This window comes from Dromaius novaehollandiae, chromosome 1 (assembly GCF_036370855.1).
Source record: "Dromaius novaehollandiae isolate bDroNov1 chromosome 1, bDroNov1.hap1, whole genome shotgun sequence".
Classification (NCBI taxonomy): Eukaryota; Metazoa; Chordata; class Aves; order Casuariiformes; family Dromaiidae; genus Dromaius; species Dromaius novaehollandiae.
This window is the reverse complement of record NC_088098.1, coordinates 35,797,693-35,820,311: the sequence shown is the minus strand read 5'-3', so window position 1 is coordinate 35,820,311 and position 22,619 is coordinate 35,797,693. Positions and strand designations below refer to the sequence as shown.

Sequence of the window (22,619 nt, the reverse complement as noted above, 5' to 3'; positions counted from 1 at the left end):
TTGACAACTTGGGTCTAGAAATAACTTTCTCTTGTTAAGTTTAAACCGAAGCCTACCTAGAAATAGTTCACTATTGCGGCAGAATTTCTCCCCCTCCTCAAATTATCCACCAAACTGGCAAGGATTAGAAAGCTTTGGAAAAACCCATCATTTGGTTCATCCACAATTCATTTAGCTTTTTTAAAAAGAAGAAAACTCATCTCTAGTCTTCACCCATGAGGAAACAGCAATTCTAATTACACCAGGACTGGAGAGAAATGCACAGCTTTAATCAAAACTTCAGCAGTATTCTCCTCCCACCTCCCCCTTCTAGCATCACAATATCACAGTACATGTTATAAAACAAACTTAGTATCTAACTCTACAGTACTTTTCCACAAGTTATGTTCTCTTATGCAGAGAACAGTAGTAGTTTGAGTTTACAGTGCCATTCATTTGGGCATCTGAAAACATCTTGCAATTCTCAAGTATTGCTTTAAGATAAGCAAGTAGACATTCATTTTACAGACTAATTTGAGAATGAAGAAAGGTATTAATAACAATGTAAGGGTGTAAGGGATAATAAATTTGTACTTAAAGGAAGAAGTCCTAATAGGAAGAGAGTGCAATTCACTTAAATAATACTTTTGTATGTCAGGGCATAAACATAACTTTTTCCACAGAAAGCTCAGACATTGGAGTTATTGACAAATACCAATTTCAGATTAGGAAGTAAAACAGTCGCAAACTTTGTGTGCACTGTAAGCATAAACTAACTTTACAAGCAGTAAGCAGCAATACATATAGTATAGTACTGAGTCTGGAAAATTACTGCATTAGTTTTCTGATAAAATATGAATTATGCATGTTTTCATCCAAAGCTTTGTAAGTAGAACCATGTCTTTTTGAAGGACCAAAGTAAACTAATCTCTGTAAGAGGAGGTGTGTTTACAAATAAAGAACATTTCTCCCCTTACTCATTTCAATATAAGTCGGTCTGTCTGCATTCTTCAGTTGTTCTTGCTTCAATATGGAAAGTGCTCTCTTTCTCTTGAAGTAGCACAAGTGTAAACTTCTCAAGCTTTGTACACAAAGCACTTATACTCAAGACATTTTAAAATGTGTTCAAAAATTTCAGCAGACAGGATTCTTTTCTGGAAGTGGTCACTGTTTACATCGTTCCAATTACTGTGAGGAACTAGATGTTCACTTCCTCAGAGGAAGCAGCTCCTCATGCCATAACTACTCAGAAATGAAGAAAATTCTTTCATGAGTTTTTCCTCACTTCAGGTCCATCACTTCCTCAGCATCATTTTGTCAGACATGTTCCCTTTAACTGGTGGAACACTGCTTCCTTGAAGCCTGTCTAAGTTTTCATAGGAGAAAAATCCTGCATTTTAGGTATTACCTGGGTTACAATTTGTTAATATTGCAAATCTGGCCTACTTCTAAATACACCGAGAGGTGGGGGCACGAGGGGGATAGAAAACTGTATTTCCCTTTTTTAGCAGTATCTTGAGATGATAAAGTTTGAGGATTTTACTCTCCTGGGGCTTGTTCAAAACTTACTACCTCTATTGCTGAGAAATTATAGATTTACTATTCCACAGCACAACCAAAGAATAGCTCAGTAAAGCTTCCAGGACAAAGCTGATGTTCCCTGTAATTAATACTCTTTGGCTGGACAAACAGACCAAGCCAGTACCCCCCTCTCATGCTATCAAAGAATTCTTTTTCTTCTCCCTCCCACCTCCTGCCATCTGCACAGCTACTTGGAAGAGAAACACACTGAAAAGAACACAGAGAAAATGACAACTGGGACACAGAAGTGTTAAAAGACCTGAATAAGCAGAGGTTGGAAGTCAAAGGAGGAAAGGTACTGATTGGGTAGGCAAGGAGGAAGAGATCTAGTGCAAAAGAAGCAGGTCAGGCTAGAGCACTGAATGCTCTACTCTGGTAACCGATCAGTATGCAGAGCATACCAAAACAGGTATTTATGGGGATCATCAACTGCATAGTCTGATTTCTAATGATAAACAGAAAGGGATATCAACCTTAATTCTGACTCTGCACAGTGAAGGAGTGCATTACCTCCATTAAATGACTGTGATCACTGAAGAAATTGCCAAGTCTACCAGCAGGAAGGATCATCTGAGCTCCTTAAATTCACTTTGGGCAAAGTAAACTAGCTCAGCGCTTACTAGTATGAGCCAGCCTAATCTGATTGATTTTGCAGGAATGGATTAGAGCATGCTCTGATAATTCTGTGCCAGAGAAACAGTATTTGGGTGTGACATTAATTTTCAACAGCGCAACTAAGATCAGATCATCCACAGTCCAAGTATTCCACTTCACAGTCCAACAGTGTTAACATATCTACAGCCTGCAAAATTCTACACTTAATACTGCAAGAATGCTCTTCTGCAGATTTCCTTGAAACCAAACAAGCAGGCTTTAACCATCCAGAAGAAAACCATATACAGTGTTTTATCCTAAGAGAATATTTTAGCTACACTATGTAAGTTTTAGCAATGACTTCTTCCTGGAAAGAAGGAAAATAGTCACAGGCAACACATCCTCAAGTTCTGGAAACAGCCACTAAGTCTAACCTTTGAAGACACTTATTTTCCTGTAAGACTTTTTTCCTCCCTTGCAAAAGAAATTTAACACTTCAAATATTCCAAGTCCAAAACTGTAAATGGAGTTTCATCCAGTCAGAAGTTCATCCACCCTAGCACATGGGATGCTACTAGAAGAAATATCTACGGCATGTATGTCAGGAGACAAAGTCATAATGGTTCCTTTTGGTCCTAAGATGTATGAATCTGTACTGTGCAAGTGACATTGAAATCAATATTTACTAGCACTACTAAAACACAAAACATTCAAGTAGTATATAACTGTAATGCAAGCCCTTGCATGGCAATCCAAATTTATTGAACTACTGATGCTAAGTCATACAAAATTGCACCACTTTAATTAAGGCTTTTAGTTTACATTTGGCCACCTCAAAGCAGTTGTAACATTAGGTTGGTCAATTTAAATACTGTGGCTCCCTGTTGGATATACACACAATCTTTACACCCAAACGTTAATGCATACAAAGCAACAAGGCATTGTTAAATAAATCAGCAAAAGTTAATTACTGCAACTTAGGCCCTGTGACCAATTACACATGATTAAAATTACTTCCCACATTCACATCCACAGTACTCTTCCACCATTTAACATCTCAACCAAAACGTTACACATGTAAAACAATCACTAACAGGCAAAAGTACTAAACCTGTATATTTGGTATTGCAAATACACTTATGCATGAGCAAGCAAGGGAATTCACAGTGAGAATCTACAGCTGCAGAAGCCCAAAAATGATTTACAAAAAATTGTTAAATCATTAAAAAATCGTTTTAAAATATACACTTCTTGTTGTAGACCCCCACTGTACACACAACTATAAACATTATTCCCTATGTAAACAAGGAAAAGGAAACATACAATAAAAGGTTGAAAAGTCTGGACATTTCCTTCCCAACAGATATTAAAGGCCATGTCTTTAGTCAGACATTATACTGAAAGGACTCTTAAAGACTAGATCACTGTCTCCACAGGTTTTTCCTAAAATTAAAAAACTATATAGCTGTTGTGTTAATCAAAGCGCTTTTGTACAATACGATGATGATGATCCTGTATTTCTTTAAAAAAGTTACAATAAGCTACAAATACCGATGAAGCAAAGTTATCTGGAGTAGTCTATATAGGAGCTCTTTGGACTTTCTTTTATTATGCTAAAATAGTGGTGCTTTTAGGATTTACATTATTGTACTCTCCAATAGAAAGTGGGGATTGCTGAAGTATACAGTACACAGTTTTCATACATGTACAACATTGGTGGATGAACAATGTCTCTTATCAGTAATACTGGATGTAGGCTCTGGTTTTACCAGTTGCATACACTTAGAATATTTATAAGTAAAAATCTCTCGTGACACTGGAAAGTGATTAGAATGTGCAAACTGATGTAGTAGCTTTCATCCGTTTCTTAAAGGGTACCACCACAGGAAAGTCCATTTAAGATGTTGGTAGGTTTAATAAAGTTGGAATGCTGGCACTGTTGAATTGGGCAACAGTTCTTCAGACCTGTAATGACAAAACAACGTGTTAGCGTCAGCTAATAGTTAAGCACTATTTTCACTGCTCAATTCTTTATTTAATGTAAGGATTAGCCAGTTACAAAACAGACTTGGAAAATAACCACCTTATCACTTCTCCACTAATATCACTTCTATTCCACACACACAAATAACAAATTATCTCAGTAAGTAAGCTGAACTGAGATACATAAGGTAATCCAGAGTGAACTGTAAAACTGATATTTGATGGATGGGACTAGTTCCGCTTATAGCATGATAGATAGTAGAGGGGAAAAAATGGGGGTGGTGGTGGAAATCAATGCTCCTAAATTGAATGCCCTGTTTAAAAAAGAAAGAAGAGCATGCAATCATTTCTGTGAACCTCAGCTGATACTTTTGGAAGCCTCTCAGTTTTATTCAGTTTGAGTTACTTGAATCCATTCAAAATAGCTTTATAAAGATATCAAAGAGCTAAACATAGCATTAACTGAATTTTAACACAAGCCTGAATATTACCACAAATATTAACTCAGTGAAATCTCCTACCAGGATCCTCCAGTATGTCAAGTAAGCAGATGACAAAATAAAGTATCACAGTACTGATAAAGAACTGAACCACCAAGTACAATTCTATTGCTTGAACAGCTACAATACACAACAGATTTACTGGTCATACGACGTTTGCATAACTGATGGCTGAAAACAAACTTGAAGTAATCAAGGTGAACAGGTAATATTTGTATTATGTCGGGTCAATCAAAAAGAGAGAGGGACAGACAGAGGGACAGACAGAGGGACAGACAGAGGGACAGACAGAGGGACAGACAGAGGGACAGACAGAGGGACAGACAGAGGGACAGACAGAGGGACAGACAGAGGGACAGACAGAGGGACAGACACACCTCTGCTTGTCCTAAGGCTGGTGGCGTGGGAGGGGGGAACCCTGCCTAAGAACAAGAAAGTCAGAGACAAAATTCATCACTGCTGACTGGCTTCTGAAAAAACTTGCTAAAGAGCAGGCTGGAGCTTGCTGGAACCTTCGACAGTATACTTAAAGCATGGATTTACTCAGGTAAAACATTAGCCAACTGTCACTATGTAAGAAATTGATCTAGTAACCAATAGCTGCAGGTCAAATATTTGGAGTGTTACAATGATCACTTCACAATTATCTTCCAAAAACACTAATTGCAATTGAGTCTATAAAATATCCATATAGTCCAAAGAAAGCAAGCTTAAATTCCTATGATCCAATGCAAATATGTGCAGGAGTTCAAAGAAGGAAGTGACATTTTAGCATGCAAACTACAATATTTTACAGTCTGCATTCCCAATGATTGAGCTATTGCAGTATATTTTACCAGCCTTTAAAAAGAAAACAGTGTTTCCCAAAGCTGAAATTTAGAAGTATCAGAACAAGTATTGTTCATCTGAGCTTTGCAAACACCTTAGGGCTGAATGAAATTTCAATACCAATGTGAACAGTATACTTGGCACATATTTTGTAGTTCTGACTTTGGAATGGCAAAAATCAAGATCATACACATTTCTAAGTCAATGTCAACCATGAATTTTCAATGCAGTTCTGCATTAGCAGCTACCATAACTAAGGATTTTTAAATAACCATATAACAGAAAATCCTGAAAAATTTAAAGGGTTTACCTGGCTCAGAGCTACAGTACAGCTATGTATTAAAGTAGCTGACATGATGACTTTTTGCGTGCTTTTCCAGGCACCGGAGTTTTTCTGTTAATTTGCCGCACAAGGTCATAAAAGATCTGTGAATATAAAAATCAATTGCTTATTGGAGTTGAGAGGCTTCTCTTGCAACTTTTACCCTCGAGCCTTCACATGTAAGGCATTCACATACTCAAGAACCACTGTAAACATGTAGTTATCATGAAGCCAGAAAGTTAAACTGTATACTTAACACCTGCATATTTCCTACTTTCTAATACAACTGTTCGCCAAGGATTTTCCAGTTTTTATGAAGCAAACCATAAAGGCATCTATAATCTCCAACTATTTAATCTATAGGTCAAATTTGTCTGAAAATGTACAACGTACACCACCTCAGCCATCAACTATATGCTATTACTTTGCAATTTAGCACTTAGGCCAAGAAACAAGACACAGGTTTCTTTTTACTTGAGGCACTCTAATATTAAGAATGTCCTAGTAAGTTTTAACTGCCAATTTTCATAGTAACTCAAGTACACTGCATATTTAGTAGTATGGTCTAGTATTCAAATAATCTCATACTTTTTCAGATACCTTAGTACTTAAAAAAGGCAAGTCTAGGCAATTAATTCAGCAGCCTCTCCAGGGCTACAGCATGACAAAAGCCTAACATTTCCTAGAAAAGTTACCAACGTATGAGACATTTTCACACTCATTCTAATTAGAATTCTAAGAGACTCAGTTCTGGGGAAATGCTAATTTAAGACGCATCTAAATACTACAATTAAACATCTGCTTTATTATTGACATTTTTCCAATTATTTCTCCATCTCTTAAATATTTTAGAAAAGGAAGTCCCCATGCTACAGCCATCCTAGCAGTTTCCTAAGCACTATTAAACAAAGAAACAAACATTCCAACAAGGGCTTTTAGTGTTTGAAGCAAGTTCTGTTTTATTAAACATATGACTTTTTATATTGTTAAGCTGATAAATTTTTATTTCAGAAAAACTGAGTAGTCTCCAGAAATTCCCAACTAATTCAACACACAATTTTTATTTATTTATTTATTTTTTATCAGATGTGCTTAAAACCAGCACACTCATTTGATTACATGCAACTCTTGCATAGATGCCCTTTCAGCTTGACTGACACTGCCAACAATGTCTTCCAGAAGACACAACAACTGCAGGATATATTATAAAACTGAAGCTGTTCCAGAAATGCAAATACTAACACAGCCTGATTTTCTGTATGCTGGCATCTCCACCAGACAAGAACACATGCACTGTGGCAAGTCCAAAAATGCACGTGTTTGATCAATCACCTAGCTCCTGCTAAATAGACAGACGGATAGTAGAGAAGGTCTGCCTGCCTCTTTGCAGCACACTTGTTTAGGTCTCTTCTCTAACCAGCTGTTAATTCTGACAAAACCCATAGGAATTCTGTCCCCGCATCTCTAATGATTTACTACTGAATAACCTGAATCTATTAGCAAGTTTTAGGGATGTAAAAGGTAGTCTACCAGTGCATTGTCAGTGTTTGCAGATTACATCAACTAGAGAACGCAACATAAAAAAAATCTGAACCAAACAGAAGCATTTATCCCAAATTTGCATGAAAATAACTTGAAAACTAGTTTTAAGTCAAAGCTTATATTATATCCCGTAAAATAAACATCTGAGGAAGTATCACATCAGTAAGATAAGTTCTGTCCACTGTGATCGATATGTGTGCTAGTTTTTCTTGACAAACAGTAATGCTTGCTTACTAGAACACTGTTCCCACCCCCCAACAGCTCCCAGTATTTTGCCTTACCTCATTAACATTTATCTTTGATTTTGCAGAAGACTCTAAGAATGCACAATTATTCCACTGTCTTGCTAGGTTCTGACCTTGTTCCTTTCCCACAACTCTTTCATCTTCCAAATCACACTTGTTGCCAACCAGAATCATAGGCACCTAAAAACAAACAGTTCACACATGAGCTAATACCAGCAAAGGAATCATTACAATTCTGGGAAGAGACAAAGTTAGACACCTGAAATCCAATCTGAATTCTCAAACATTTCCCCCCACAACCCTGAGGAACACCAGAAAATAAATACAGTCACTCTGATTTGAAAATGAATGTCTTACAGAACTGTAAACTCAACACTGAGTTGTATCAGAGCTTGATTATTCTGGAAGTCAGGATCCACTGCAAAAAGATTTACCAAAGTGTTACAAAACAGCTTGCCTATTGAAGCTGGCAAACATACCAAGGAGGTACTTGTAATTAGTTACAACCTGAGCCAGTTGGCCTACATATCCTACCTGGGTGTTCTCTCCTGTTTATCTCAAATCCTGATTTTAGAAGGATAGATATATGAAAATGTAAGAAAACTAAGTAGATGTCATATTGTCTACAGTCATATTCTGATTATAATGCATGCCTCCCTTCTTCTTTTTACTTTGTGCCCAAGCCATTGTATGAACTCCACTGCCCATGAAATTTGTCCATGCTATTAAATGTGGTTTGCTCTAATCTGGGCATGTACTGCAGAAAAAAAAAAAATCAGTTTCTGTAGTTCAAGCATGTGACACTTGTTAGTCTGACTGGAAAGTAGCCATTTATGATGTTTATTGCTTACTGAATCACCATATAGTCACCTAAAGTTTTCCTACAGGCAAGAGTGCAAAACACAGATTATAGATTATTCTATCTTCTGTTGGAGTTTTCAGTCAAAAACAAAAAACCCACACAGACTTAAATATTCTGAATTTGTATTACTGAAAGACTTTGTATTCTATTACTGAAAGAACACCTTTACCTGAAAGGCTTACAATAGAGACCGTTTTGCGTCACACTAGTATTCTATCACAACACAAGTTATTTACCCTCCAGATTACACAATTACTGTTCAGTTTGCGGAGACAGCATGAACATGGCCCAGCATTACCCACTGGTTAACATTCAATAGTTTGCCACTCAGCCAGTTTATACTACCAAACTTAACAGCACTATTTAGAGTTCCAGTTGGTAGTTTAAAACTTACATGTTATGAAATGTTAAGTGAATGTCACTGAAAGAATAAGGCCAAGTTGTCTAACTAAATCACTGTTTTTCCATAAACAAAGGAAAAATTTATGAGAAGGAATTACTAACTTCTTCCATTCATGCTCATACAGTACAGTTGTATTCATTCTGCCTCTAAAGTAATCATAGACATATGTCTTTCATAGGTCAAAAGTACAGGAATGGATCCTACTGCAATGGATAACCTACTTCAAGGACAAACACAGGGTGGGGAGGGCTGGGCTGGGCAAGGGAGGAGATATCCTTGCATTTCTGAAGTACTTACAGCAGGAGGATATCAAACAGTTTTGAGCAAGACTATTTCCCTCCCCACCCCGCAACCTTCAACAGCATTGAAAAAACCACTCCATATGAAGTGGAGGGAAATTCAAAGTGCATTCTGAATGTTTACGTTGCATACAGTGAACCACACATGCTGCTGTCAGAGGAATTCACATGGGCAGCAAGAAACCAGCAATACTGTAAATACTGCGTTCATGACTCCTTCTGCGCCTCCAGAATGGATAATAGATTTTTTTATTATTATTATTTTTTAAGCAGCACTGGTTTCATCTCCTTCCTTCAGGAAATAACTGTCAAACTTACTCATACTCATTGCCCAAAATTAAGAAAAAGATTTTACAAGGCAGCTTGTAAAAAAACAAAAACAAAAAAACCCCACAAGATCCCTCACTACTTTTCTTGCAGCACAAGATAACTATAAAATTAAATTCCTGTCTGCTGAATAAAGATCTCACCTATCAGTAATTTAGCTGCTTGCAAAATTCAGCAACAGAACAGGAAAGGGGTTAAGGTATCAGCAAAGGTCTGCAATACATATTTTACATGTTGAATTCACTTACCATTACCTATTCACATAATAAATAATGTTAATCACAAAACAAAGCAGGATTTGCTACAGGGTAGTGAGATAGCATGCCTTAATTTTGTAAAACAGCAGCAGCTATTAGGACAAATATCCTCAGTCAACTGAAGCAGAATTCAAGTATTTTACACTGGAGAAAGTGACAAAGATAACAGTACAGATAAGTAATTCTACTGCAGCAGAAACCTGCAACTACTGGTAACAGTGACCTGCAGTTACTTTTCTTCACCTGACTTAGGTGTCCTCACTTAGGGCCTGGACAGCACAAGAAATGTGAGAACGTGAGTATTTAATATAATTGTTTGGCAACAAGCACGCAGATGTGAATTAGGAAAAGTTAGTAATCTATAGCTAAAGGGCTTCTGGGAGGCTTCACCAAAAAAAAACCCAAAAACCAACACACACAAACACCCCCCCTCCCCCCCCCCAAAAAAAAAAAACCCCAACACTACACAAGCTATTGTTAGTCTCTTGCCAAATTCTTATGGCCTTATCAAGCAAAGTTTACTTCAGCACTGCTCCATCTTCCAACCAGTATATTTCTCCAAACTTCTCTACTACTGTACAAGGAGGCAGGCAAAATTCCTTACTTACAGCCTTAGCAAAGCAATCGATTTATTATACAAACTTCTGAAGTGAAACCAAGATTCCATAACAGTATTTTTCTGATTGGGAATCACTAAAAACAGTTATCTATAATATATTGTTTCTTTTTTTTTTTTTGCAGGGGAAAACATCCACAAAATCCCACTCTTTGAACCAGTGCATGATGCTGACAGAATGAGAAGCTGCTAGAAATTACATCCCTGGAAAGTCTAACATAAACATATATATACACCACTCCATACTTTATGCATAAACACATGGGACATTTCCTCTTTAGTTTAACCATTTGTCAGTTAAGTAGTAATCTAAAGTAACTGAGAGGTGCCTGGTAGATAGATGGATTTGTTATGATTATTGGAAAATAGAGATCTCTAAATGAATAAGCAATCTTAACTCTATGAACTTAACTCTATGAAGCCACTATTCTTCCTTTTTTTTTTTTTTTTTTTTAAAGTAGTACCATGCTGCAGGGGTTCAAAGCTTACTAAGTTAAGAAATTAAAACAAGTTTTGTGTTGTTGCTTTGGGTTTCTGGTTTTCTTCTTAAACAAGTGATTAGACTAATCCTACTGTTTTTCAATACTCTATAATACTTCTGGCAGAAAACATTAGTTCACTAGAAGTGAGTTTCTGTTACAAAAAAAGTCTAATGAAACGTGCTAGTCCTACTGGACTAAGCAAACTGACTCACAAAAAACATTTTTACTTGTCTAATCATATAGCAATAGAGCTAAGTTCTACTCCTCCTAAAGCCTAAGAGATGAGTTACGATTTGAATAGTAAGCCTACTCAAATCCTTTAAAAACCAACAAGAACAGGACAGACAGCACCAGTTTCTTTTTTTTGAGGGAAAGGGTGGGAGAGCAAAACAGCAAAGCAACACCAATGCAGCTACAGCTGTATCACAATACAAGAACACACATAGAAGGCTCTCACTTCAAACTCGAAGTTGGACAAAAATGTAGGCATCCTGCAGAACGTGCGGGCAGTAGGTTGTGAATGTCAACAGTGCACTGGATATATATGCTGCCAAATCGGCAAGTTTCACGTGTTCTAAGTTACCTCATGAGATTTAGTTTTTACATGCACATCTCTCACCTGTGAAAGTTAAAGATACCACGCAATCTACTGAAGAATCTCTTTCAACATGCTTACACATCCAGAAAAATCATGGAAAAAGTGCGCTGTACTGGGTGGTCTGATGACAGGTGCTAAAGCTCCCTTCACCACTCCTCTCCTAGTAAATCTGCACTTGTTTCAAGAGCAATTTGCTCACACAGTCCTTAGTAGTAAGGTGATACAAACAGATGCTAAATTGACCTTTCCAGACAAGAAAAAGCAATTATACAAAGTTCTGTCTATTATTAAAGCAATATCTAGGTTTCCCCAAATTCAAGCTTTAAATAAAGGATTATGACATTTTGATCTTTGAGTATTCCCCTGCTGAGAAAGCAAGCCATAGTTAAGTACTGGCAGAGGAAAAATTTTTGTAGAAATTTTGGTGAGGAGAACTGAAGTCGCAACTTGAAACTCATTATTTTTCTCTTGTTACTATAGAATGGCTTTCAAGACTGGAGGGAATTTTCTAAAAAGATACAGGAAATACAACTCCAAAAGACACTACTGAAGAAGTATGCCAGTCAGAATAAATATACCACGTAAGACTTCAAATATCCCCCCATTTATCTTGCTTTAACTTCAACTCTGATGCTAAGCAAAGCGGTAACTTGATAGGTTCCGGATGCAAAAGGTGCACGCAATCTAGCAATACTATCTTTTCTAGACATAGCTGTGATACTGGGTAATAAATCACTTCTAGCCCTCTTCTAGAAGAAAGCTTCTGAACGTACACAAGACCTAAAAATGCCTGCAGTTAGGAAAAAGCAAATGGCTTTATATTGTAAGGGTCACAGTCAACTTCCCTGAAACTGAAAAATTTAATAGATCCTGGGACTGCTGACAACAGACCCGTAGATACATGCAGCAAGGAAGGAACCATCAAAACATCCGTGCACACAGCTTAAATGCCACAGGCAGAGCTGGAAGCTAAAATGTTTAATAAAATACTCATTGCTTACATGTTTTTTTTTTTTCCAAGAAGGAAGTTTTCTGGCTAGCGGCTATAACCTGCAAGGTGTTTCTGTTTAAAAATACTTTTGCTGCTGTTTCACACTAGAAATATCTTATTTGCTTTTGTAAAAGGACAGTCTTGCTTGTAAGTTTATGCAACAGTCAAGTCTGTTTCCAGAATTACTGCTTAACTAATAAACACTAAATATTTACCTTCTACAATTGTAGTAAGTTTTATGACCTGGAATTTCTCAACCTCATTTTATAACCTTAATAACGCAAGAAAACGAGTGCATATTAAAACTGTGTAGAAATAATTTGAAACAGTTCAACCAAACTAAGCTGTAGGTACATACACAAAATATGAAACTACATAACATAAGTTTAAAGGCCATAAGACAATCGTCTGAAAAAAGTTTTTGATTTTGTGTTTTTTACCATAAAGGGAAAACATATTAGAGAAAACTTGAATTGTAACTTTTTTTAAGCCTTCATTAAATAGTAATAGAGGATAAGATAGAGTTGCTATAGAAATGTATATAACCTTATTCAGCAGTACTGCAGAAAACAGTTTCTAATAGAGTACTTTAAAGGAAGAGATTTAAACAGATAATTCTCTTTACATACCACATGGCAAGTTACAACTTCCCCAGTTTGCCTGCTGATATCAAGAGTTATATTTCAGTACTCTGCATGCGCTGGTTGATCTGACTTTTAAATTAAAGCTTGGCACATATCTAATCAAACCATATATGTTATAACATCTGGAATGAGAACACTAAGTTTCAGGCATTTTTGAAGCTGCTTACATCATCAGTGTCTTTGACTCGAAGAATCTGTTCTCTTAGATCCTGTAAATCATTAAATGTGGACTGTGCTGTGATGGAATATACTAATGCAAAACCTTGTCCATTTTTCATGTATAGGTCTCTCATTGCTGTAAACTGTTCCTGTAATTTAAAAAAGAAAAAAATTACAGATGCTGCTTTCAATTTGCACTTCCCTTACAGAAACTGCCATAAACTTCAGGTCACATGGGGATCACAAGGTGTGAAGCCTCCTCCCATTCCTCTCCCCTCCCCCCCCCTTTGTTTTTTACTGACCAATATTTTCCTGTTTGGCCATACACGTTACAGTAAATTGAAAAGCTCTTAAATAAGAGAGAAGTTTGAAACATTATCTGGGATGCCGAATAATATCTAGAGACTGCTAAGGGCTACCAGCCTTGAAAAACTCAGCAGAAAAACTAAACCAGTTTCAAGAGAACAGGTACAGTAGAGGGGATTACAGAAATCCCATTCCTCCCCAATCCCTCTGACATACCAACTTTCTTGTCTCCTGCTTGTTCTTTAAGACACATTGGAGACCAACTGCATCCCTTCTCAGCCCCCAATTTTATAGTCTAGGCACCTTCCTATGTTAAATTCTAGTCTGTTCTTCAAGAAAATTGAATAGAGGATGGAGAACCTCAATAGACTTGTCCCATTTCCGAGATCCTGGTGACAGCTATGTGTAATATTACATAAGACGACTCATCCATGCACTGCACTGCAGCATTATGACTTCCTCCTGTTTGAAAACTCTCACTAGCGTGACTGTGGAACAGCATTTGCTTTTCTTGCATTGGTAGCTCAGCCATGTTGTGACTGATCAGTCACTCACCAAGTCTCTCCTCTTACTTTATTATTACATTTCAGGAGCTAGAAGCTCATCAGCCAGAAGTTTGCTAAGTCTGTGTTTTTGAACTGAAATTTTATCCCACTTCCACTCTTTCACGTGATGTAATTCTTCCTAGTGGAGTATGCTTGGGGCATGCTATTTTAACTCAAGTCAGCATTATACCTTAGCTTTTGATTAGAGGCAAATTCTTAATACCAAATAGCACCAATGCTTTCAGAATGATATTTGACATTTCAGAAGCAGTTTTACAACTGTAATGACAAAGGTTTTTTTTTTGTTTTTAGGTTTCATCTGTATGCCAAACATCCATACACTGAGATTTTACATGTTTGCACCCACATCTTAAGTTTCATATCAACATTTTCTACCACAACTGTACCAAACACTGTATGACAAATGTAAAACATAATATATTCTGAGAAAACAGTAATTGCATCTTTCTATAGTTTTACATGGCATTACTGAAAAATGGAGTTTAAATTAATGGTTATTGGACCACATTACTATTATAGATCAGAGAAAACATGCTACATTCCAAAGGTCTTGGGCCAATGCTCACTCGAATCAATGAGGGAAAAACACAATTTCAGTGGATTTTGGATCACTTGGGGGTAGAGGTGTGGGGGGGTGACAGTTAGCCACACAACTCACCAATATGTAAAAAGTCAGCATAAACCCTGTGCTTTGAGTTCACGTAAGCTGACTAAAGCAATACTATTTTTATCCCAATGTCAGAACTCATTTTGCACACACAAGAAAAAGGAGAGGAGAAGAAAGCATGGACTCTCTGCAGCAATGGAAGTCAAAACCGTTCAATTTAGTAACCATTAGGCCTAAATTTGCCTGTAGGCAACAAACTCAAACAGCAGCACAATCACCTTTGTAATGCTCAGTCCTGCGTTTCCCCTATTACAGTATAAGGGATCATAGGAAACTTGCAATTCTTTTGCTGCTGTAATACTTCTGAGTTTTGTTTAAACACGATATGTTGAAGAACAATCTTCATCCAATATATCAATCCAAATTTCTCTTTAGAGAACAAGGAAACACCTGTCATGTCACATTTACATTCCCACAACTTTTGATGGCTTTAACACTATACATCAACATTTAGGAAAGTTCATTTTACATACCGTTCCTGCAGTATCTAATATTTCAAGCATACACTGTTGTGCATCTACTTCAACTTGCTGCCAAAAAGAGAGAGATCCGGTTAGAACACTTCCTCTTGTAACACTCCCCTCCAAAGACATTAGGAACTGTGTGATTTTTATAAGCAAATTTATAATGCATAAGGCAACATAATGGCATAAGAAGTTTAGATGGGTATATGCTTTGAAAACAGCAGGAAGAAGCTCTCTGAAGAGTCCTAGTGACATTTGCAAAAGAAGCTTCAGCAGTCAAGTACCACTTCCCAAAGTGATTAGGTATTTTTGTTTATTAAAAAGCAGCTGGCTAAACTTGTAATAATGGTTATCAGCAACTAGCACAACTAATTTCTATTTGTTTCAGTGCTTACTCACAGACTGAAAAGTAGACGTGAAAGCTAGACAGTCGGACTGGCACACTAATGGCCATTTAAGAGTAATTTAGATCAATAAGAGAATGAGAGGTTCATAATGTACAGTACACCGAGCAAGCCAATAAGACTGGTTTCCCAAAACTAAGCTTTTAGTGACACTAATTAAGAAATTTATCCAGCTTAAAAAGAATCTTCCATAAATAGAAGGTTTAAGTAGTCGGATCAGTCCCTCCATCTAATTCACAGTTCCTCTATCTAGTTTTGACCTCCAGAAAAATGGTTGTGAGAGGGCAGCACAGAAAATGGAAGCACCCTGAGGCTGGTTCAAGAGAGGAAAGCTTTAGCAGAAGTAACAACACAGGCTGCCCACGTTTCTTTCTTTCAGGCTATCAGCACACATCACCTGTTTGCATTTGCATGTAAAATTCCTAGTTGCAGATCAACACTCAGGAAGAGCTTTGTTTCCTTCCTCCCCAGTAGATGCATTATCACTAGCCTAACTTTGGGCTTTACTTTTTTAACTAGATTTAAGTTTCAGGGGGAAAAAAAGATAATTTCCTTCCCCTCACTTCTTTTCCACTCTCTCTCACATGCTGCCTTGGGATGGGGATTCCTTTAATAGCTACTATTTTAGCATATATTGCTGACAAAAAGTATTCAGCCAATTAAGCAGCATTTACTCTCTTTAGGGAGAAATATTCGGGGAGTAAACCAGGGCTTCAGTTTTCAAGACATTATGCTCAATTATGGTGTTCAATTAGCTTTAGAATCCAGTTTCAGACAAACTTTTAATATTTAAAGCCACATCCTTTCAACATCAAACACTTTAAAATTAGATTTAACCAGTATAGAACTGTATGCTTAAAAACACCCAAGTCAAGAAGCAAATTAGAATACTAGCTAGTAGCAGGGGGGAAAAAAGCAACTGCATGGAGCATTGTCCAGACTTAAGACGACTTCAACAATCTGACTGATTTGAAAATAAAGCTACAAAGAGATATTCTTAGCCAGTTCATGACCAAACCTGAAATGAATATTTTAAGATCTTCACTTAAAAAAAAGTTATTAACAAAATGCAGAATTGCTTGAGATGGCTTCACATTTTTCAGGGTCCATGGAAACTTCTTGGAATTTTCTTTTGAAAATTCATCCAGCAAACATCACAAATCTAACATGATCTGAATAATGTAAATATATATTAAAAGAAACATTTCACTTTAGTACAGCTTGCAATTTTCAGAGTCATTTATTGCAGGCCTTCACTGGGTCAAGCCCAAACATCTGGATAGGGGCCAAATTTCTGCTCCTCTAATACAGTGTACTTAAAAGTAGTAAGCTGCCAGATAGAATTTGTTGTTGCTGTTGTCTCTTTAATATGACAGTTCTAGCTCTGGCTGAATCCCCACATGCTTAAAACAGACTAGGATTTTCCAGCATACAGATTTCCATCAGCTCTCAGTAATTCCTCTTCTGTTCAGAAGAGATTCTGACAACCATAGACTGCAAGAGTTGCTAATGCAGCCTCTTTACTCCAATATAAATGCAGGCTACTGCCAACAGAGGAGCTCCTGCAATTTCTCCCCATCCCCAGATAGGGTTGGTGCATCTTGCCTCTCTTGTGCAGACACTGGCATTTTTGTGACCACACGGTGAGCTGCATTGGAGAGGCAACACATCTGAAAAGTAATTAAGCTTAAAAAAATTAAGAAACTAATACAGCTGAAAACTAATCTGCTTCACCACAAGATTAACTCTTTTGGTTGCAGCCCAGGTGTAAACTTTCTCAGCCTGGAATATTAATCATGGTCTCAGCTGAAACAAACAAGCAAGCAGTATGGAGATTCAAGATGATGCAAGTGAAGAGTCAGACCTTTCAGCCTCTCACACTGAAGATGGGAAGACCATGAGATGGCCACTGTAAGTTTTGGTCCATTTACAACAGCTTTGTGTCAACTTAAGTAATAAGGCAACACACCGCCCCAATGGAAGCGTATCAAGCTATTACTGAAACTGTTAAGAATACAGTATGTTGCCTCCAGCATTCTAAAGAGCCTGAATTTGTTTGGAGTGGATTTTACTAGTAGCAAAGAGATTTAGAAACTGAAATTCAACTCCAAATTTACCTGTATTAGCTCAAATACATAACCACTAGAGTACTTAGCACAGGAAAACATATATATATATATATTTTTTAAATCAGTGTCTCCAATACTGAGCATGCAAATGCCATTTTTATTTGCTAGCTAGTGAGACAGTATTAAAAAGGTTGTCTTGAATTAATCCTTTTAGATAAAGTTTTCAACAGACAAATGCCACTAACAGCAAGCACAACAATGCATTAGTGAGTGTCTTTCCGTGTCAAACTTGTTAAGTTACAAGATATTATGTGGCATTTACCAGGCATACCCTTTTCTCAACCAGTGACTCCAGTGTTTGACAGCATCTACTGGAGTTCTAATCAAATCCTTAAATTTTTGTAACAGTAGAGAGATCTATTGCATATACCTTTCTGTAGGAGTCTTCTATCGTAGGATCGTATTTTTCAACAAATATTCCTTGAACAAACTGTACAGTCTGCAACACAAAAGTTCCAGTAAGATCTTTCTTATATAGTGGTATTTTGTAAACATTATATTCAAATTACTGTTCTAGGTGTATACTCAGTTACCAGTTACATTTCTGAAGACAAATTAAGTGATTGACTTAACTCTAAGTTACAAGAAATGACAGGAAGTTAGAGGTATATGCCCATTTGACTAAGTACTGTTAAGTAAGGCAACACTACACCTTTTATCCACCTTCACTTGGAGCGTAAGAATTAAAAGATGCTTTTATTTTAAAAGCTTGTCTAACTGTTGGTGTCCTTATTAGTTTTTAGTTGAATAGGATACTGCACAACTGCATGGCTTTTACATTTGCATAACTACTGCACTTTCTGCTACTGATTTACCAGCATAGAAATCAGTGAAAAATGACTGCCAGCATTTACTAGTCTTAACCAGTCTCTATAGGATATTCCTGTATACCTAGCATGTAGGACGTTTTTAGCACAAGTCAAGTGGAACTTTAAGACTCAATGGCCGAGTCAGAGCGGACAGGTTCAACTCCAGAAATGCTGCAGTAAGATAAAGAATGCAGAGGTGAAGGAAAAAGTTCTTTCACAATCTGAGATGATTTGTCAAGAAAGTTTTCCTTTAGAAACTGCTTGGCAGGAGAAGAGTTCTTACCTGACTACAGCAGACCTCTAGACCTCGTAAGATGCACAATTAAACTGGAAGATCTAAAGTTCAGATAATATGATGTTCTCAGCCCATCTAAAACTTTTGCAAAGTGGTAGTCTAGGTAACTAAATTTTTCTGTAACAGTTTAACTAAAATGCACCAGCTCTTTGGCTTACAATTGTCTACCTGCTACAACTATACAACTACTTACAGGTAAATATATGGAAAACATGCTAATCTATCTACAAATATGCAAATGGATAGAAGTATCAGCATAAAACAATTAGTGCTTCTGGGACTGCCATCAAAAGTTAAGCAAAGAGCACCCCAAATTTTCTAGAGACAGAAGTTAATAAGGACAGGCAGTGGCAAACCCACTCATACTGCCAATTTCACAAAGCAGCTCGATTTCCCACAAACTTAAGGCAAGGTTATCCAGTAAAGCCAGAGACCTTTGTAACACTTTGGTTATATTCTTCACTGCATAAGACAGGCAAAGACTTGACCAAGCATCATTGACCAACCCAGTCCAAACACACGTGCGTGAATGTAACAAGCACCAATGAATGCAGACATATCCAGAAAGTGCTGACAGATGTGTAGTAAAGGAAATACCTATATCAGCCAGGAACCCTCAGCAGTCATTACTTGTATTTCTAAGCATTTGCATACACTTCCATAAAAGGAATATAGTAGAGAGAGTATAGAAGAGAAAAAGCAAGATATGAGAAGCCTAAGAAAACATGCTTGAATTGGCTTACGGAGTACTTACCAGGGCAGACTTTCCAACACCTCCAGAACCAAGAACCACTAGCTTGTATTCACGCATGATGCAAGAGAGAAATCACCTCCAATACCTAAAATGCACAATAAATTATTCAACAGTTTGTTCAATAGGATTATTTTAGCATTACTACAGGTGCTGTTAGCTTACTTATACATCAAGTCATGAACAGTTAAATACTGATATGAACTGATAAATGCAGGACAGATACCATTATATGCACTACACAGGCATAATCTAAGCAGGATGTCACTTTAATTATTACACAACATAGAAACAGAAACCATGGGCACTTACTCAAGATATAGTATTCTTTCAGAATTATTAACAACTACTGCGTGATGCTACTTCTTCTAGCACATATAACACATCCAAGATTTTCTTGTTACCAGGACTAAGACTCAAAAAAAGAACTGTTCTTCATGCACTATCTAGCATAACTTCGTAGCCAAGACAGTATGGATTCGGAAAAGTTTTTTGTATCTTATGGCACAGTAATTTAGAGAAAATTGAAAAACAGATTAAGACTATGTAATAATTAGAGCTTAGTATCATGATCGTGCCAAGATATCACAGGCAATTTAAAAAAAATCCAGTGCACAAGGATCTGCTCACACCTACATGCATTTATCAGTTTCTCAGAGTCCTCTAGATAGATTAACAGTGAGCAGGAATTTGGCAAAGAAATTAATTTACTCCTATGAGTAAGGCAAATTACTTGTATTATAGCACGCCATCAAGTGAGATGGCATCATCTCATGCATTTCTCAGAAACCTACAAGGCCTTTTCTAGCCATGCAAATAAATCTCTAGGACCTCCCAGTAATAGTCACACAAAGCACTAAGGTATTTCGTAGAGGTGTCAAGATCTCTAACTCAAAGTTACTTGCATTGTACACTTTGGAACAACAGACCAAAACAACCCCCATAGAAAACAAAACCACCGCCTCCAACCTCCTAGAAGGCACACAGATGCCTAAAGGCCTTGCAGTTTCACAGCCATCATATTTAGAGTCTATTGAATAGGTTTATCAGGTAAACTGCTACTACTATTCATTACCTATGGTATTGATACAACATTCTAAGAACGAGTCTTAAATTTTACAGCTATTACATTCTCTCCTCAATCTCCCAAGCTCCTTTCAGACTGCACAACTTTTGTTTTTTATACATATGTGTCTGCATGTAAATATATCTGACATGTATGAAAGATCTCCACAGTTTCCTCTGAAGACTGACACCACTAAAGCCTGAACATGCTGACAAAAAACAAAAAGCAGGAGATTTCTTTTTATTTTTAAAGACAACACCATCTCTTTATTTATATATTTAGTATTGTCATCTATTTGAAATAACATACAAAGTTTGTAGATAAAACTTGGGTCAGTAGACACCTAGAAAGCAGAATCAGGATAACACAATCCAGTTCACTAAGCACAGTTTGATATAAAGGCTTTCTCCCCCCTTTTTAAACCAAATATACAACAGTCATTTTCAAATGACCTATTCCTAATGAAGCTACAATAACATGTTGCAAACCATCAGTAAACAGTATTTCTACCACATTACTGTTCTCCCATAAAAGGAATTCTGAATAAACCTCCTATATTAAAGCTAACAGTGACTATTGATAAGCAGCAACCATCTATGAGGAGATAACATGCATTTTCTTTCAGAAAAGACTTAAATGCTAAACAAGGAATCATTCACAGGAAGACTTGTGTAAGAATACTAAACCCACCTCTTCCCAGCAAGTGCACATTTCTCAAAAAGAATAGCAGAAGTTAGTTTAAAAAAAAATCCCTGCTTAAATGTGAAAACTGATTAATGTTTTGCTAGAGACTTAAATGCAGTTACACCAATTGTAGTTTTGTGAATAACTTGAGGACATCCAAAATACTACTGAGACCACTCCTCTCCTGCAAGCTAGATCTGTCTCCCTGCTCTACACTACCTTAGATGGCCACACTGTCCACTGGATCAGCTTGCTCATCTCTCTTGAAAAATAACTTGGCAAAAACAAAAAAAGGCCTTGAAACACTTTAATGAGATGACTAGGCCTGGGACCATTTTTTTGGGGCAAGTCTGATTTATACTGCTCAAGAAACTGCACCTTTTAGTTACAGCTCTGTTAGTAACTGAGCTAACAGAACTGCTTCTACTGCCAAGGGAGGCAGGTCTCGGTTCCTTGCCTGCACTGGCTCTGGCACTTATCAGATCGCGTTACCTGTTCTTTCTTTTCCAGCAGAAAGGTGATTTCCCCCTGCCCAGGAATAAAAAGTTGGGAAGGGGGAGGGAAGGGGATCCAGCACAGGCACTGGTACAAGGTAAGCTGCAGGAGTGAGGCAAGAACTCCCCTCTCAGCAGTAATCTCCCCATCCATTAGGTGCTTAGCACATATCACCATGTTTAAGATCACTTACATAAAAGTTAGAGCACCTCCATGTTAATGTCCATCTATGCCATCACTGATGAACACCACATTATCCACAGACTGGAAAAATCAAGAAGTCAGGTACTATTTAATTCTCTTCTTGTAAACACATTGTGAGCAACTTTTTACTTACTGAAACCTTATGCTGCACCCTGAATAAGCAATAAGGATGCAAAGACAAAGCAGTAATGAAATAACATTGACCCAACATCCAACAGCGCAGAAAGTCTCTCCCCACACTTCTGTTACCAAAAACACATCAGAACTCTTTGGCGAGTTTCACACCTAACAAAAACATCTTTCCAGTCCTCTCTTTATAGTTCAATAATTTTCCTCCCTACACAGATTTTTTTGCAACCACAGACTACGATGAACCATTTCACACCACAAGGCTAATGCATTTGGCACCATTTTAAATGTTCAATTAGATCCACAAAACTGTAAATCCTCCAAGCCTTTCCACAAACTGTAAGAAAAAGCAGTATCTCTAATTGTACTGAAACATGCCTCTCAAACTCATGAGAAGTTAAGCCTTTAACTACTCTACCTGTTATTTTTGTAAAACAA

General features: G+C 37.2%; 1 protein-coding gene across 2 annotated transcripts in view; it reads right to left on the bottom strand.

The window, feature by feature from the left end:
• Window positions 1–2,876: 2,876 nt before the first annotated feature.
• RAP1B (RAP1B, member of RAS oncogene family) overlaps window positions 2,877–22,619 on the bottom strand; it is a 36,794-nt gene continuing 17,051 nt past the window's right edge. For both annotated transcript variants that reach the window (XM_064508864.1, XM_026100305.2), the window contains exons 2-8: window positions 19,607–19,691; window positions 18,119–18,187; window positions 15,225–15,281; window positions 13,221–13,361; window positions 7,611–7,754; window positions 5,776–5,891; window positions 2,877–4,119 (exon numbers count right to left, since the gene is read on the bottom strand). In XM_064508864.1, the coding sequence (XP_064364934.1) occupies window positions 5,805–5,891; window positions 7,611–7,754; window positions 13,221–13,361; window positions 15,225–15,281; window positions 18,119–18,187; window positions 19,607–19,663 (555 nt within the window). In that variant the 5' untranslated portion in view covers window positions 19,664–19,691 and the 3' untranslated portion in view covers window positions 2,877–4,119; window positions 5,776–5,804. The remainder of the gene's footprint in view (window positions 4,120–5,775; window positions 5,892–7,610; window positions 7,755–13,220; window positions 13,362–15,224; window positions 15,282–18,118; window positions 18,188–19,606; window positions 19,692–22,619) is intronic.